This window comes from Nipponia nippon, unplaced genomic scaffold (assembly GCF_047370975.1).
Source record: "Nipponia nippon isolate SJK-2023a ecotype South Korea unplaced genomic scaffold, ASM4737097v1 scaffold_3, whole genome shotgun sequence".
NCBI lineage: Eukaryota > Metazoa > Chordata > Aves > Pelecaniformes > Threskiornithidae > Nipponia > Nipponia nippon.
Genome location: NW_028262347.1, coordinates 64,814,045 through 64,832,362, shown reverse-complemented (window position 1 = coordinate 64,832,362; position 18,318 = coordinate 64,814,045). Strand labels below are relative to the sequence as shown.

Below are 18,318 nucleotides of genomic sequence, written 5' to 3'. Positions count from 1 at the left end.
AGCAGACAGTTTAGACGACATATTTTCCTCAGTCTTCATCCTTTGCTAGCCAGGACAGATACAAGAAAGTCAGGTATCATCTGTTTGCTAGAAATAATGACCTTCTTAGTCTTGGTGCCTCCTGAAGATCTTGTCCTGTCCATACTATCACAAGCATTCCCCGAAGGCAATAGTCATGTCACTGCTTCTGCTGCGAAAACAGCTGGAGGAGCAGATCAGCTCTTTACTGCTCCTGAGTTTTGTTTCTACACATACTCACACAGATCTCTTCTGTGGGTACCAGAAGCTCCAGAAATGAGAATACACATTTTCAGATAACCCACACAAAATCAAATCAGAGGCAAGCAGATTACTGAAGCCGACAGAAGAATCTATAGGAGACTGGGGAAAAAAGCAGCCTTGGGATAAGATCCCATTGTGCACGAAATTCACTGCGGGACTGCAGGGGTGAAGGAACAGAGACCAGCATGCTTGGTATTCATGGCTTGGGTTTGTTTGGTTGTTTGGTTTTTTTTGTTGTTGTTGGCTGTTTTTCAGGTTTTAGGTCTACAACACCTCCTCCAACAAGTCATACAAGCTACTAGGCAGGGTGGTCTCTTCCCACACCTACAGTTTCAGGGTTAGCCACAAAGAGGAAATAGCACAGGTAGTAGCCAATCCTTATAGATATGAGGTTACACAAAGGCAAACAGCCTTGAAGCAAATGGTGTAGGCTCTTATACAGCCATATCACATGACAGAAGAGCAAGTAGGTAAGGCACCTAGAATTTTACCAGGAAAGTCCTGAAAAAAATTATGGATGCATAAACAAACCACAAGTCCAACACACAACTCTGCACATCACGTGTGCTGCACAGAAGGAAAACATATGCACAGAACAAGCATTTGTTCAGGACAGCTGGAACTTAGTCCAGTTTTCCTTCTCCCATTTCAGTAAATCCAAACCAGAACTAAAAAAAAAAAAAAAAAAGGCATTGCCTCTGTGAAACCATGGTCATCAGAAACAATAGTTTCCTAACAAAAACAAAACAAAACCACAACAAAAAACCATCAGCAAAACCAAGTGGCCTCAGTCACTTAGTAGTTTAATGGGGACATGAAAATCTCGTGGATCAGACAACTGCCTACCAATGCAGTACCTAGACCTGAGCAATGCAGTGCCTTGGGTCCAGGACTGCCATGGAGCCACAGCACAGCTCTGGCTGGAAGGGGCTCAGGTGGTCTCTAGCCCAGCCTCCTGCCCAAGCAGGGTCAGCACTAAGCTCAGACTAGTTTACTCAGGGCTTTATCCAGTCAGTTCTTAAAGGCTTCCAAGGATGGAGATGGCACAGTCTCTCTTGGCAGCCTGTTCCAGTGCTCAGCTATCCTCACAGTGAAGCCATTTTTCCTTACCAGTCTGAACCTCTCTCACTTCAGCTGATGTCCATTTTCTGTCATCCTCCTGTCATATGGTAGTGCAAAGAGCCTTGCTCTTTTTCCCCACTCTTTTCTACAGACCTTTGCATCACAGCATCCCAACGCTAGAGGAAAATTAAACAGGATACTCCAAGTCTCAGCAGTTTAAAGATGCTCTCCTTGCTTCACAAGCCACCACATGCTTAAAAGCATTTTGCCACAGCTGAAGACCCTGCCTACATCCAAAAACAGGGGCAGCAGTCAATAGCTTCGGTGCAGAACAAGGGCATGTGACCTTCCCCCTCTCTACTCAAGATCAGCCCATCTCACACGAGGGAGCACTCACCTTACCTCTGCAGCCAACTGCCACTCCAGCAAGAGCTGGGAAATGAGTGCTCCAGGGTGTCACCGAACAGCCAGGGCTTGTCCTGCAAGAGAGGAACTCACCCAGCACGTACAGCTCCAGCTGAGCCACTACAGCGTATCAGCAATATTGCTCTTTGCCCCTATGCTGTGGGGGAGAAGCCTCCACCAACACCAACTCACCTCCCTCCTGCATCTCTGCTCGGGACACACCAGACTTTGCAAGGAAGGAAGGCTGAAGCTCCCCACGCCACGCGCCTGCCCAAGGCTCCCAAAGAGGTTATCAGAGCCGCCTGGTCTCTATTTCTCATCCCATATGACTAACAGATTGCATGAAAGGACAAAGCCAGCCCCAGCGCAGCTGCAGAGGAATGTTTTTCCTTGGCAGAGAGGAAAGAGATGAAGTGGGTGTCACATTTTTCCATTACATTTTTGCTTGTCACCACAGCAAAGCCGGATCACGTACAGAAGATTGAAAGCCGGTTAGCAGCAGATGGGGGGAAAAAAAAAAAAAAAGTGAGTAGTTTCCAAGACAGAGTGAAGGCACAGAAAAGTCACTGGCACTACTAAGCTACACATTTGGACGGATGGCAGCTATGGGGACAGCTCTAGCAATTCAGGTCTATCCCATTTAACCAAGCTTTCCTTATTTTCTCACATTGCTTCTGTGCTTCCCAACTTGCTCTCATGAGAGGGAGCACTCCTTATTTGACAGAGCATTTTTATCCTTCCTGCACTCATTTAGCACTGATATAACTCAATGCAGTAACTCTTTTCTGCGGTCACAAGCTACGTTTGACAGGTCACAGAGAGAATGACAGTCCCAGCTACAAAGAGCTCAGTATCTCAGACTGGAGACAGCAGACACAATGCCCACCTCTGCTACACCTTATTAAACCTCACCATTTTTGACTTGTCTTCTTTACTGCCTATTACTCGCTTAAGTGAGGTGAAAGGGTAAGATATTTGCCAGTAAAAATGTGGCCATAAGCCAAGCTTATGTTTCTCATACCGTTTCTCTCACTTTCATACAAGACAAAATTTCGCAGCCAAGACAGCCTCCACTTTTCACCAACGCTCGGCATCACGGATGGGTGGCAGTACCATCGACCGGATCCAACATCAGTGCTTCTTTGAAGCTCAGGTCTGTCCATTGCTCTGCTACATATCCACACTCTTCTCAAACAACCCTTTTTCCTACTGATCCTTGAACAACTGCCTCCTCCAGGTAATCCCCTTTCTTTCCAGTGACATCCAAATAATAGTCCACTGGTATCAAATAAATACACACACATCAGGATTACATCTAAGCACAACCCATAAAGCTACCCAGACTATTCCCACCGCACATTCCTTTAGCCCAAAAATGCAGTTCCACCACCTGTTCCCCAGTCAAATATTCCTACCTGCCCTCTCACATCAGCACCAGTACCTGGGCTGCTACAGGGTAAGCTGCATCAGGGAACTGATAACCCTTGAAAGCTAATTTCTTGCAAGAAAGTCATTTTACAACTGGATGAGCTCCCAGGCAGCTGCCACAACAGCCTGAGGTTACATCCAGGTGCAGAACCGCACTGTCAGGTCTTGTCACTCAGAAAAAACGCAGCCAAAGGGCATCCAGAAAGCATGATTTCTCATCTCCATGATTCAGAGAGAGATGAATAGGGAGCAACAGCAGAAATGAACGTGCCCTCCCTGAAAAATGAGATGCAGAGCTCTATCGCGAGAGAGCCCCTCGGGGATCCACCCAGAACCCATCTCCCTTGGAAAAAGGAGAGCTGCGCTAGGGAATCGGAGGAATTAAAGGGAGGACCTCATAAGCTCAGGGTAGGCAGCCAATGCAGCCTGTGAAAAATGCCACCCGGCGAGGTTAGTCACCCTATCTGACTGACTATCAATAATTGCTGAAGTCTCACCCACAAAGCGATCCTTCTCCAAAAGGGAGAAAAGCAGCCGAAGACTGAGGAAACAGTCTGTCTATCTCCAAGTGCAAAGCCAGCCAGATAACTCGCCCGGTCAGAGGGTGACTTTCAAAGGACCGTCTCTTCACTTTCAAAGCAACCACCAAGTATCTTAGAGGTACCTTGGTAGCAGAAGCACCAAGGGAAAACGAGCCCACAGTGACAAAGACCGCACAGCGCTTTGGAGGGACAAGCAGCTAGCAAGATGCAGCACAAGCTAGGTGCCGCAGTCCTTACTCAGAGCCCTGGGTAGGTCTTCAGCCCTTGCACGAGCAGGGTGACAGGCACTGCGTTGCAAACAAGGTGCTAGCTCATGAGGCAGGCATCCCCCTGCTCCTGCCGTAGCGAAGCTGAGCACATCCACTGTAGCTTAGCTCTGCAAAAAAAGCCTGTTAAGGGAAGCTTACAAGCCCCCCAGTCCAGAGGCACCCCCTTGTGTCACCACAGCACAGTCCTGCTGCGCACAGTGGCTCCTAAGGCGCTGAAGCTATTTTATTCTGCAGTAGTTACTCCCCTCCCACATCTGTCGGACAGCTCGGACATAAAGTGGCTTTGTCAGGTGGTGGTATAGGTGACAGCCACACAGCAAGAAGCAGAGACAAGCTAAGAGACAGCCAGAGCTGGTGGTACAGTGGTCAAAGGCCTATTTGCTTTATTTTTATCTTTATTTTATATTTATTTTTATTTGTCACAGCTGGCCTGAAGATGATCCGATCTCACAGCATACAAGTAAAAGTACGAAGGCAGACTTGTCAGGGAGGAGAAATACGGCACATATTAACTGCTGCAGTTGAAGTCAGAAAGCAAGAGGGACACAAAAAGATCAAATTAAAAAACTGCACAGCCCCAGCTGGGATCTGCAGCTAGTCAGATCGGCCTCTTCAACAGACGATTATAAAAAGTGATACTGCTTTAATAAAAAACTGGTCATCTCCCCCCCAACCACCCAGGATAGTGGAAACTTACTTAACCCCCAGCTATGAAAGACCCCAAAGAAGGGACTCTTTACAGTGCGAACAAAGACCTGCAAAGACCGCAAGTTCCCCCCATCCCTGTAGATAAGTTAAACAACTCCAGACACAAGAAAACCCTGTCTGGTAACACCGTGAATGAAATTCCTTTACCCCAGCTATCGTGCAGGACCTGCTCCACGCTTAACAACGACTAGCCTTCCAAAATAAGGAAACATTTACAGAGGACAGTGCAGATCAGTCACGTCCATCAGGAAAAAAAAAATAGTATTTTTGTACATTAAACACTGGCTCATTCTTATCTACCATGCTCCAAAGTGAGTCCCAGTACAGACTAACATTTTTTCCAGCTCCCATCCTCACTGCAGATCAAGCACTTCACTATACAGTTACAGCCAGTCCAAATGAAACCACCCAGCAACTCAATACCCTTATTTTTCTAATTTTAACTGTCAGAAAATACGAGGGTAAAGTTTCAGAGTATCCACTTGTGTTTATCTGAGCTTTTAGAAGAACTGTGGATCATTTAGACCTATTACGAGTACCTGACATACCGTTGGCACACTGAAGTGGCTTTCTTATTTAAATTCGTGAAGAAAATGGGGCAGGGGGGCGGGAAATGGCTTTCAGTGCAAGGCAATGAATACAACTAGTTTCGCTGTTCAGCAGTTGTGACCTTGATTTTTTTAATATAGAAAGGCAATCTCAAAACTTAACACTACTACTTTGTGTGAAGTCTGTATAGAACTATTTAAAAATCTCACTTTAATATTTTTCCCTATTTACTGACGGATTTTGGCAAAATCCCTGAAAGTACTAATTTCACAAATATTTCACCTGAAGTTAGCTGTCTGGTCCTCCATATGCAGGTGTGTAGAGAAGAAAGAATGAGAGATTTCAGCTTTCTTGTTAGAAGGCAACAGGCCAAACCCTACTTTTAAATAAATGAAGTACCTTCCCCCAACCAAAATAAAAATAAAAAAAAAATAATAATGGATCAGACTATATTGACGCCAGATTTTAAAGAGCGCTACATGCAGCCACCACAAAATAAGATACAGCCAGCTCTACGTCCATACATGCTGCGGTAACCGCAACTTTTAATTAAATACACACAGGTTGTAAAAACCAAGCCCTGCTGTCCATTTACATTAACTACTGCCACTGCCATACTCCAAAAACTAGAGGCAATCCCTGGCAGCTCATTCAGAGGCAGCATTTCTGCAGAACTCATTAGAACACGAAGTAACAGCAACCATCGTTTTTGTGGCAGAGGAAATGAGTCACGGCAAGCTCCCTGTGAGGTTCAGAGGCTTGTAACGGGCAATTTTTATCTGAGGAAAGGAGGCCGGCTCAAAGTTTCCCCAACTCATCTTAGTTGACAATCACAATCCTGAACACTAACCTTCAGGGGCGGATTGTTTTAGTTTTGCTCTCGCAGGTGGATGGCAATTTGGTAGCCGAGGCCTGGGACACCTCCTCCGCTCATGCCGACCTACACTGCACCCATATTCCAGGGCTGAGCTGTCCACAGCATCACCGGCGACACGGCAACAGGCTTGCTGAGCTCAGACACCGCTGAGACAATGGCATCAGCAATGTGGTATCTGAGGCATTTCAATTTTTTCATGTGAGCTTCAAGTTCAATAGTCAGGCTCTTTAAAGAATAAGCAATTTGGGCTACTTAACATTTGAAGTATCCTCCAGTTAACCACTCATCATCAAGACACCCACGACATGACATCTGGGAATTCAGTCCTAAATATTTAATCCAGCCGCTGGCCCCATGTACCTGTAGGGCAGGTGCAGTTCTACATCTGCCACGCCAAGATCATAGTCATACTTACATTCAGCTGCATTTTGCTACCATCTGGAAGCAGCAGCCAGCAGCTAATGTGTTAAAATAACCATGAAAATGGGGGGAAAAAGAGACTGCCTCCTCAGTATTAAATAAGGAGGTTTTAAATGTCAAAGGTTCGTAAGAACCATCTGCCTTTCAGCTGTCATCCAGCAATGGGACAGGTAGTTGGCATTTCACAGCGTGTTTTTCAGACTTATCCATCTGCATCAGATCTGGCATTTGTCACGGAAGATGCCATCCCAGCTGGGCCGCGTACAACCGCGGATCAACGCCAACGGAGACCCACGACCGCAAGCAGAGCTCTCCCACTTCAAGCCCGCCTGCATGGTACGGGAAGTAACAGCAGCGGCCCAAAGGTGAAGAGTTTGCAACCTGGCCGCACTTCTGCTCCCTTTGGGTAGTGGCAGGCTTTGCGCTTCCTTTCTGCTCGACTGCCAGGAAAAAGAAAAATCATATAAGAATAATAATACCTTGCACAATGCCAGGGTACGGTATTACTGACACACAATCATAACAAGCTACAGGGCATATGAAGATTATATACGCAGACACATCACATGTGCCATGAACACACCTCTGGGAAACCTTTCAGCCTTTTCTTAGATGGGGGGAAACTAAGCCACTCTTGAAAAATAACCGCTATAGAGCTATCTGGCACCCAGGTGATTACTATAAACCGTGAAGACTTTAATGAGCCACCTCTAGGACTGCTGCCTGCCAACGCCAGAGCTGAGCTCCTCGACGTCCCAGTTTCTCCCAGCACAGACGATGACATCACCGACAGCACCAGCGGAGCGAGGGAACCGCTCCTCATGCTGCTTCAGGCACTGGTGAAATCATCAGCTGTTAAAGAGAAATGTAAATCCCCGGGGAGGCTAGATTTCAGCCCTGGTAATTAAGGCAGGCTGGAACAGTTTAAAATAGAGGTTGAGTATTTAAGCGTATGCATACTTTCACAATTGTCTACTAGCTTCAAATCAATCAGAGCCAGGAACAGCCTTTATGGTCGTAAAAAGGTTAAAATTTAACTTAAAATACACAAAAGTCAGCTGGCACATAATTCTCACCTGTGCCTGTGTGCACACACAGGTCTGACTGCCAAAGGACACAGATCCTTCATTCCTGCTTGTGAGCTCTCCCCTCAGTCATCATCATCTCCCTCCTCGCCCTCGCCAGCCCAGCTCACGCTCCTAGGGCTGGGTGACGAGCCCAGGTACCTCTCCTAAGCCCACTCACAAGTTTTCTTGAATGCAGACTTGCACATCCAGCTGTGAGACACCTCAGGAGTGCGCAAAGACCAGAAGATGCCACAGGGCACGTCTTCCTCAGCCGCGAGGATGACAGCACAGGCGGTGGGCACTCACACAGATAGAGCGTAGGAGGGTCTGCTCATCACCTTGATCTTTTCAGAAACACCCTGCAATAGGTTTACAAACACAGCAGAACCAGCTGCTTCAAACCAGTCCTCCCAGATGGAAAGCATAAGCCAGGAGAAGAACAGATGTTTCATCCAGAGGTTTTTGTTTGTTTGCTTTGTTTTTAAAAATGATTCTATGAAGCTTTGGCCAGAGGTAAATGGAGAACTTGTGTTTCATGATATCAAGCACAGTATTTTCCTCCACACAGCAGGATATACTTTACAAAAGAAAAAGTTTGACGGGCAGAAACATGTGCTTTTTTCCCCCCCAGGGAATGATAATTTCAGAAAGCTTCAATTTTTTCCTAATACCCCACTACACCTACTTTATCCATAGCATTTCATTGCTTTTATTTTTTTACTGATAGCTTCTTTCGGAAGAATTCCAAAGCCAACAAAAAAGATAAATTGATTTCACACTTTTTATTTGACTTTAAGGTGGTCTAAAGAAGTCTTAAACACCTAAAAAATCCTTATTAAACAAAAAACCACACAAACAAATCAATGGTAGAATGTTACTCCCAAAGGGGGGGGGGAGGAGGGGGGTGTCACAGCCCAAGGTTTTGCAGATCTGGCGATGAAACACACACCATTGCAGCATTTGAAGCTTAAAATCCCAAATAAAACTTGAAAACAGCAGAGGAAAAGCAATACATTTCCGTCCACCAGACAACCAGGATGTTTTGTTTGTCACGCCACACTTAAAACCAAGTCCCAGGCTCCCTGAACTAGGGCAGAAAACACGCATATCTGTGTCACTGCAGCCACAAGTTCTAGACCAAGCACAAGATCTCCTTCAGGGCACTAATTAAAAAAAATATGAGAACACTAAATAAGAAAACAAAAGTTAAGAGTGGCAACTCCATTCTCATCACAAGGATCCAAACAAAACAGGAGGAAGTATCCCAGCACAACTGTAAAATCCGAGCGGGAGCACTCTCTGAAGAGCCCCTCATTTCATTCACAACGTTTCTCTTGTTAAAGAAAAAGACTGTGCCTTGTTAAAGAAAAAAACACAAGAAAACAGCTGCTTGAAGGAAGAGCTTTCCATTAGTAAGTGTTCCTGCTGGCTCTTTAAAAAAAAAAAAAAAAAAACCACCACAACCCACCATAACACACGATTGCTTTTCCCCGGATCCACCAGAAGATACACATTGCGCAAGAAAGCCCAAGAATTTTCAACAACAAAGAAGCCAAACAACATTTAAAGACAGTCACGCCTGCAGCAGGCTTGCTTCCTGCTGAAACGAGGTTCGGAGCTTGTGACGGACACGATCCCGGATCAGTAAGGCCACCCCCTACCACACACAACAAACAAGATTTTCCTTGTTTGCCGTTCACGACTAACACCAAGATCTCCGCGCAGTGCCAGCACGCTGCCTCGCCGCGCATCGCGCTGGGGGATCGCCCTTGCTCCCACGAGGAGAGGTGGGTCCCCCTCTGTGGAGTGACTGTATTTGCACATCGCTCTCTTAGGTACGAGGAAGAAACGCAGAGCACGCACCAGCAGCTGCCCAGCACCTTTCCTCAGCCTCTCTGCCACACGCTAGTCGCCGCCACCATGTTACGCTGGGTCTCCATTCGAGCACGTGCTCGACAACTGCACCAAGCTCGACTGCCCTGTGCTTTGCACAAACGGTGGAGTAGAGGAGCCTTCCGTGCACGCTGTCCCGAAGCGGGCGAGCTCACTTCCACTTAGGATTTGCACCTATGCAGCTTTATAGAGTTGTATCTTTGCGCTTGCAAAATGCCTCCGGATTAACAGAGGAACAAGAGAGCAGAGATAACAAGACGTGTTTCTTTGGGATTGTCCTAACCATGTATTTTGCACAAGCAAAAATATGGGGAGTCCAGCCAAAAAAACCCAAAAAACCCCAGAAACTTCATGCGCTGGCCCTCAAAACCACTCAAGCAAGGATTCCATCGATGCCTTTAGAAGAGCCCTCATGGCACGCCTATGGGATAGTTAACTTCTCCGACGCTGGCTCGACGGCCGACGACCAGGCTCCGAGCGCCGGGGCAGGGGAGCCCCTCGGCTCACGCCGCCCGCCCCCGGCTGCCGGGACCTTCTGTCACCTCCCTCCTGCGCTGGGGGAGGCCGGGGAGCGGGCGAAGCCTCGCTTGGGAGGGGGAGACGCGGGCGCCGGCTCCTGACGGGACCCCCGGGAGAGGCCGGCAGCGCTGCGGGGGAAGAGGCAGCCCCGGCCGGGAGGACGGCCGCCCGCCCCGGGGAGCCGGCGGGGCCTGGGCCGGGCTCCCGGCCGGCGCAGGGGGACGGGGGGCGACGGGCGGAGCGAGGGGTGCGCGGCCCCGACTGCCAGGAGCCGCCAACGGCTGCGGAAGTTGTGACACCCGGCGCAGACGGGGCGAGCCACGGCCCCAACGCCTGCCCGGGGGCACCGCGCCCCCCCGGCCGGACCGGGCCCGGAGAGGCGGCAGCCCCGGGCACAGGCGGCGGGCCAGCACCGGTTGGCCGGAGGCCTGCGGCCGCGGCGCCTCCACCCGCCCGGCACCGACCCCCACCGGGACGCCCCGCCCCAAGGGGAGGCCGAGGGCGCCCGGCACGACCCTCGCCACAGCCCCCCACAGGGCGGCCGCCCGCGGGGGGCGCCCCAGCCACCCCGCCCCCCCGGCGGCTCCGGCCGGGCAGCGCCCCCCGGAGCCGCCCCCGCGGCTGCGGCCCCGCCGCCCGCCCGCCGCTCCTCACCGTGTGGCACAGCAGGGTGTCGGGGTCGGCGGGCTCGCACAGCTCGCTCAGCTTGCGGTCCCAGTGCAGCAGCGGCGGCTGCTCCCCGCCGCTCTCGCACACCTCCATGGCGGCCGCAAGCAACGGGGCACCCCCGCCGGCCGATCCGCCGCCCCCCTCTGCCTGCCCCCTGCCCACCCGCGGCGGCCGGCTCACGCCGCGCCGCCCGCTCCCATGGGCCGCGGAGCCGCTCGCCCTCCGCTGCCGGGCCCGGCGCCGCGCTCAGGCCGCCTCCCCGCCGCCACCGGGAGTGTGCGGGCGCCGGGGCGGGCGGGTCAGCCCCGCCAGCTGCGCGCCGCGCCCCCGCCCCCCGCGCCCCCGCCCCCGCCCGGCCACGCCCCCGCCGCCGGGGCCGCCAATCGGGGGCGAGGAGCGCGGCCGGCCGGCGGGCCGCGCCCCAGCCGGCGCTCGGCCCCCGCACGGCTCCGGCTGCGGGCTGTGGGCGGGGGCTGCCCCCGCGCGTCACGGCGCGGGGCGGGGGGGGAGAGCCCCGTGCCCCGCGCGGCCAATGGAGCGCCGGGGGCGCCGAGAGCGACGGGCGCGCCAGCCAACGCGGCAGCGACAAGACTGCAGCCGCCGCGCGCCGCCCCGCCCCCGCCGCGGCGGTGTCTGAGGGCCGGGCGCGCAGCGGCGCCTGCCGGCTCGGGGAGCTGCCCGCCGCGGGGGCAGCGCGACGCCCGGCGGACCCTCCCCCGGAGCCTGCGGCCCCCTCCCCAGCGCTTTGGCTGTGTCCTCCAGCGGTCACCGCGCCGGGCCGAGGCGGATCCGGGGGTTCCCCGCCCGCGGGAGGCGGGGGAGGCCGCCGTGCCTCAGTCACGAGCCGAGCGTTCAGGGGGAACGGGCCGGGGCGGCCCCCGGCGGCCCCCGCCATCCCCTCAGCCGCCCCGCTGCCGGGTCACACAGACTTCGTGGGGCTTACAGGGCTTACGGTGTGAAGTCACCGGGCACTTGGTCTTTTGATTTAGTTAAAAAGGAAGCCTGAAAGACGGGAAACGCTCAGGATTTGACACGGCCGAGCAGAGCTTACCTGCTCGTTAAAGACGTGTCCCAGTGTACCTTGTGCTGCTTCAGGATGAACTGCACCTCAGACTGTGCAGCCATGGCATTCGCAGCAAGGAGCACGCTGTTGACTGACCGACACCGCTCCCAGCGCGCTAACCAACCAGCAGCGAAAGTAATCCCAGTCAAGAGGAAATCCTGGTATTTTAAGACTTGCTTTCATGCCAAGCAGGGACAACGCTGACATTTCATCGTTGTTTAAAAATGAAAGATGCCAAATCTTTATGATTCAAGAAACTGGGCATTCCTCAGTGCTTCATTTCAGCTCCTGGAACTCAGTCAAGGCATTTCGCTGTGGGTCAGTTCAACGCTAATTGGCATTTCCACGCCGCATCGTGCATGAATCGTAACTGGGTTTCTCAACAAGTTCTCTCTCTTCTGCGGGTCGGACCTCCCATTTAGCCTTCATCTCTTGTGACGCGCCACTTTCATTCACACACAGAGCAAACCCTTGTGCATCGTAAGTGACACAGTCCTCGCTACGGAGAGCCCAGACTAGCCCGCTGAGGACAACAAAGTCATAAGGACTTCCCATCGCCCATCAGGCACAACAGCAACGAGAAGAGGAAAAATAATGGTGACTTTTTCAGGGTTGACCCTTTAAGATTTATGAGTCTTTTTGACTTGATAAAAAATAATTTTAAAAAGCTTAACAAAAGCTACATTTTTTGGTGAAGAATACGAAGGGAAAATCCCTAACCGCCCCAACCAAAGATCTGCAAAGATGAGTTGTTTCATAGAATGGGTTGGGTTGGAAGAGACCTTAAAGAACATCTGGTTCCAAACCCCCTGCCATGGGCAGAGGCACCTTCCACTAGACCAGGTTGCTCAAAGCCCCATCCATCCTGGCCTTGAACACTTCCAGGGATGGGGCAGCCACAGCTTCTCTGGGCAACCTGTTCCAGTGCCTCACCACCCTCACAGTAAAGAATTTCTTCCTTATAGCTAATCTAAATCTACCCTCTTTCAGTTTGTAGCCACTACCCCTTGTCCTATCTCTACGCTCCCTTGTAAAAAGTCCCTCTCCAGCTTTCTTGTAGGCCCCCTTCTGGTACTGGAAGGCTGCTATAAGGTCTCCCCAGAGCCTTCTCTTTTCCAGGGTGAACAACCCCAACTCTCTCAGCCTGTCCCCTCACAGGAGAGGTGCTCCAGCCCTCGGATCATCTTCGTGGCCCTCCTCTGGACTTGCTCCCAAGTCATTGATTTCAAGTCATTGTGAAACAGGTCAGTCCAGTATATGCCCTCAGCAGCACAGAAAACATCTAAAGCCAAATTATTAGCGCCTGAATTGCTACCTACCACTTTGGCGAGCCTGACCAGAGGTACAAACTTCTTGTGCCCTGGCACTGTCAGGCACTGTTGTCAAAGCAATTACATTGTGCCAGTCTGGAGATGCAAATTGTGAAACTTTTAAAGGTCAATTCCTCGTCCAGAAACCTCCGTGTTTAATTGGATGCATTCTTACTTTCAAAGCTTTTGTGGCCTTGTGATCATTCATTTAACAAAAGGCTCTCCATTGCTCTGTTCGCTGACCACAGATCCTTCTAAAATTACTGCCGTGACTAGAGAATTTCTTTGGGCTGGGGCACTAAATTAATGTTTTGCCCATGTGAGAAGCCTAAAGGGAGAGCCATGGTTGCCTTGTAAGCCAACAAAATAAAAGCCACCCTAAAAGAAAAAAGAAGGTGCTGACGGGGTGGCTGCAACTTCATTTGCTGAACATGCTGAGGATGAGGGTCTCTTAAGAACTGGTATTTGACCAAGAGTACTGGGCTGAACTTTCTCATCCTAACGCATTTCTCAGGAAAAAATACTTATTTAGAAAACAAGTTGCACAGTACCCAAGGGGGAACAACAGACATACATAAAGCACTGACGGGAAATTAGGCACCCTGGGTAAACAGCGTGCTGCTTTTCCCAAAGGTTTCCACTCAATTTGCATCACGTAAAATTGTGTCTCTCCCCGCTCTGCACTTCCCCAGGGCTCTGTTGTAACGTTGGTGCTGTGGTACACAGTGCTGCTGTGTACTCATAAGCATCTTGGAAGATTTCTTTGGCCACTGAAATATTTTGATACACAAAGACTATCCATTTCTGGGGCTATTCACCAACATAAACCATGATATTGGTAACTAGTGACTAGACATTGCTAACTGGGCATCCTGCCCAGTTCCTGCCATATTATTAAAATTAGCGTTCAAAGCTACATCTCATTTTTGAGCTTCAATGTTCCTAAAACAATTCCCTGAGACTTTGTAAGGAAGTATGACCAATTCGCCCTGTATGGCAGCAACTAACAGCATATAGACCACGCTGAAGTTTTTGTGCTGCAGCACCAGTTCTTCTCGGGAAAAGAAATCTGTATTAGCAAGTTTCTGCTAAAAATTGGCAACCCATACAGGGCACCAAGAAGGAAGAGACAAAAGGGGAGGAAATTAATCCTTTCCAGAGAATATTAATTATTCAGTGTCCTGATACAACACATGGGATAGCAGTCTAATGTGTCACGCGCTGCTGCTCACAAACTGACACGACACCAGAAATCAGGCACTGTGGAAAGCACCACAAAACCAGCAAGAACACTATACAGACACAACTGTCCTCCTAACTTTTTCCCATATTGCTTGGAGGATTTTAAGTGTAGATTTACATAGTTACTAGCATGCTGAAAACACAGGCTGTTTTTCCGTGTTTCATAACTTTCCTGCTTGGGCAGCTTTAGTAGTATTTTTAAGTTCCAACGCGTCTAATTCTGAGAGAAGTTTTATTTCTCCTTTTGTGTAAGACCATTTCCTCACCACAGACTTCTGAACTGGGTTTGAACTCACTCTCCAGCACAGGGGGACAGAGCAAAAATTGACCGACAACCTACAAGAAGATAAAAAGGTGGGGGTTTATTGTCTGCAGCAATAGGGCTGACGGGAGAGGAGTTCAGCTTTCTTTTACTGAGCATGCTGTTGCCTTTCTGCAAGGAGCAGAAAGCCCACGCAGAAAAAACATATAGAAAACCCACACAGAAAAACAAACTAGCTAAGAAAGAGGAGGCTGTTACGGCAGAGCTCCAAACAAACACCACTTACTCTAAATAGCAAAGAAAAAAGTTAGCAATAATACAAGCCTAATAAGTCACAGAAAGCCTGGCAAAGGAAAGGTGCTCTCTTTTCCTTGCGGATCCGGGTTACAGAAGCCACGACTCCTGCGACCGCAGCATTACTCAGTTCTCGATCAGGTCAGTTGCACAAAGGCTCATTAAATATTTACAGGTGACATTTTTCTGACTTGTGACAACCAGGATCAAGATAACCATCCGTTTTCTACAGCCATTCTGTTCAAGTAAGTTTGAAAAGTCAACCAGCAAGAAAAGAACAAATAGCAACAGAGCCTACAGGATAACAATTGCTAGGTTTTGGACCAGCTACAAATGAAAAATCTTACCCCTTGAAAGCCATAGAAAATGGCCACAGTTAGAGAAGGATTCTTCAACAAACTTCGCACCTCTTAAAGAGTACAGGGCACAAACTTCAGGACTAAAAACACAAAGAATGACCAAGCAATCAATTTCTAATCACCGTAGTTGCTGGAGATTGTTCTGAAATGGCAAAGTATGGTAATGTGCTGATTTTTCACCTGGGACGTAAAGCAACAAGCAGAAGAGAGAAACCTCACACACACTTAACACACATTTCCCACAAGAGGATGTCTCTGTAGAAACTCTGTGAAAGTTGATTTCTTTGTGTGTCAATGTGCAAACACATTACTTGCACTACCCACTACCTGGTAATGCACTAACAAAGCAAATTTCATGTGTAAATGAGATCTAAATCACACTGCTGTGTAGAGAAGCTCACCATCGCCAAGATGAAACAGCCACCAAGTCTTAGTTTGTATGCACAGACATGCTCAACTAGTTGGCAAAAAGGCTTCCACCACAGAAATTTCAGAGTTAAAAATAAAAGGTGTGCTTGAGAATAGTGACGTTTTCTTCCCACAATCCTGGTGTTATATTCCTTTTCTGACATGAATACTCGTGAAAGAAGTGGGATCGCCAGTACTGGAGACAGCCTACCACTAAAACCGCATAATGGGTACACTGACAGAAACACAAGTTCCCTTTACCAGAATATTTCTACCTCCTGTACCTGGGGACTTCTCAAAGCACTAATTTAGCTTTCTTGCCTTTGCAATTCATGGCATCCCTGCATGGGCTTTTACCAGGCTCCCACAGGCACTGCTGGGCTTCACAGCAGAGCTGGGTCCGGGCTCAAATAGCTACCCCCTTCCCGCAGGGCACCCTGTGGTCACCAGGGTGCAAGTCTTTCGGCTAGGTTAGAACCCAAGCCAGGTACCTGCTGGTAAAAAGCTCCGGTAGTTCTGTACCAGCCCAAGCCCTCAGGCAATCTTAATTCATCCTGGTACTCTGTCCCCAGAAATTGAGCGTCATGAAACAGAAGCAAGAGAAGATGCTTTGGCCAAAGAAATCAAGTCCCACTTCACTGAAATAGCCCTCTCGTTACCCTCCACATTACGTGGGGTTGGGGGAATTGTGTCTGTGTTCTCAAACACAGGTCACACTTCAACTAAAGTTGAAAACGTTCTTCGCTGTGTAACACAGGCACAATGCCCGTGGTGTCTCCCTCAAACCAGCACGCTACAGCCACAGAAACAGGCACAGGAGAAGAGGGTTTCCTACACCTTACACCAGACTGACAGAAATAACTGAGTGGCATTGAATCATAGAATCATAGAATCGTCAAGGTTGGAAAAGACCAAGGTTGGAAAAGCACCAAAAGATCATCGAGTCCAACTGTTAACCTATCCCTGCCAAGTCCATCTATACCATGTCTTCAAGCACCGTATCTATCCGTTCTTTAAATACCTCCAGGGATGGAGACTCAACCACTTCCCTGGGCAGCCTGTTCCAATGCTTGACCACCCTGTCGGGGAAGTTTTTCCTAATGTCTAACCTAAACCTCCCCTGGCGCAGCTTGAGGCCGTTTCCTCTCGTCCTATCACTCGTTACTAGGGAGAAGAGACCGACCCCCACCTCGCTACAACCTCCTTTCAGGCAGTTGTAGAGAGTGATAAGGTCTCCCCTCAGCCTCCTCTTCTCCAGGCTAAACAACCCCAGCTCCCTCAGACGCTCCTCATAAGACTTGTGCTCTGCACCCTTCACCAGCCTCGTTGCCCTCCTCTGGACACGCTCCAGCACCTCGATGTCCTTCTTGTAGTGAGGGGCCCAAAACTGAACATAGTACTCGAGGTGCGGCCTCACCAGTGCCGAGGACAGGGGCACTACCACCTCCCTGGTCCTGCTGACCACACTATTGAGCTGCGTTGCAGACCAGAATAGCTGTCTCAGAGCTGTTAAGAAATGCTCCAAATACTTAGTTAAAATGCTCTGTCATTTTAAAAAGACATAATCTGTATTTTTTATCTCTGCCAATCTATCTCCATAAATACATAAAATAAATTCCTTGATAAGGTCAAACACTTCTAAATGTCCCAGTTGATGCAAGCAATCAGGGTTTGCCCAATCCAGTTTACACAAGAGGTTAAGACAGACAAGCAAAAGCTGAATGCCATTTACCAAGGGACAGCGTGGAAAAAAACTCATTGCTGAGTTATAAACAAGGTATCGCTGTATTTAACTCCGTAGATACCACATCCATTCTTTAACGTTTCCTCACAGAGAAAGTACCTAGCCATAAAAAAAACCCCACTGGAACACTCAAGATACTGCACTGCTTTTCAAACAGTGTGTTCTCAAAGTAGGTATGTGTTGTCTTTTTAGCAGATCAATCTTTAAAAGTGTACTAGCAACTTTAAATAGAACAACCGGAAAAACAAGAGAAGGTGAAGTTCTTGAGCAAATATTTTCCTTTGTTGGCACCTAATCCTATACCTTGTGTGAGCTCAGCTCTGTTCCCATCCTGAGCCAGGGGCAGAGATTAGCAGGAGCCATTCAGCCGGCGCTGAGAGGAGTTGTGGCAGTTCTGGCCGCTCCATGTGCAGTTGCGACGGGAATCACTGCTGCCACTTCTGCTCCGAGTTCGGAGCAGAAAGCCAGTTCCCAAGCTCCAAAGCAGAGACTGTCATAAGCTGTGTTGAGCTGCACCACCACAGCAGAGTGCAAAAAAGGAGGTAACCACTGAACAAGCAGAGGCTTAGCACATTCACTCGAGGCCTCCTAGATATGAAGGAAGATTAAGACAAAGCTCAGCTTTCAGCTAACAGGAAAAATTTGTGTGGACCGAACACAAACTGTATTTGGATCGCTACTGTGCGCCATCACGACGAGTGCACCACCACCACTTCTCCCAGCAGTACAGCAGGCTCAGACTGAACAAGAAGTAGCAAAGGGAATTAAAGTCAGAACTTCCTATTTAAAAAGATACCACAATCTCCTGGGGATGACAACCCATTTAAGTAGCTAAGCGTTTCCAGTACACCTAACACCTCAGTATGCCAGCGACAGGCGCTAGGATACTAGTTACAGCATTAACCTCAACCGGAAATAAATGCTGAACTGAAAGAACTGAAGTTTT

The 18,318-nt window shown here is 49.5% G+C and overlaps 1 protein-coding gene across 2 annotated transcripts in view; it reads right to left on the bottom strand.

The window, feature by feature from the left end:
• Positions 1-10,906, bottom strand: part of CREB3L2 (cAMP responsive element binding protein 3 like 2) — a 77,218-nt gene extending 66,312 nt beyond the window's left edge. For both annotated transcript variants that reach the window (XM_087766378.1, XM_087766379.1), the window contains exon 1: positions 10,676-10,906. In XM_087766378.1, coding sequence (XP_087622504.1) covers positions 10,676-10,783 — 108 coding nt within the window. In that variant the 5' untranslated portion in view covers positions 10,784-10,906. The remainder of the gene's footprint in view (positions 1-10,675) is intronic.
• Between the last annotated feature and the right edge of the window lie 7,412 nt (positions 10,907-18,318).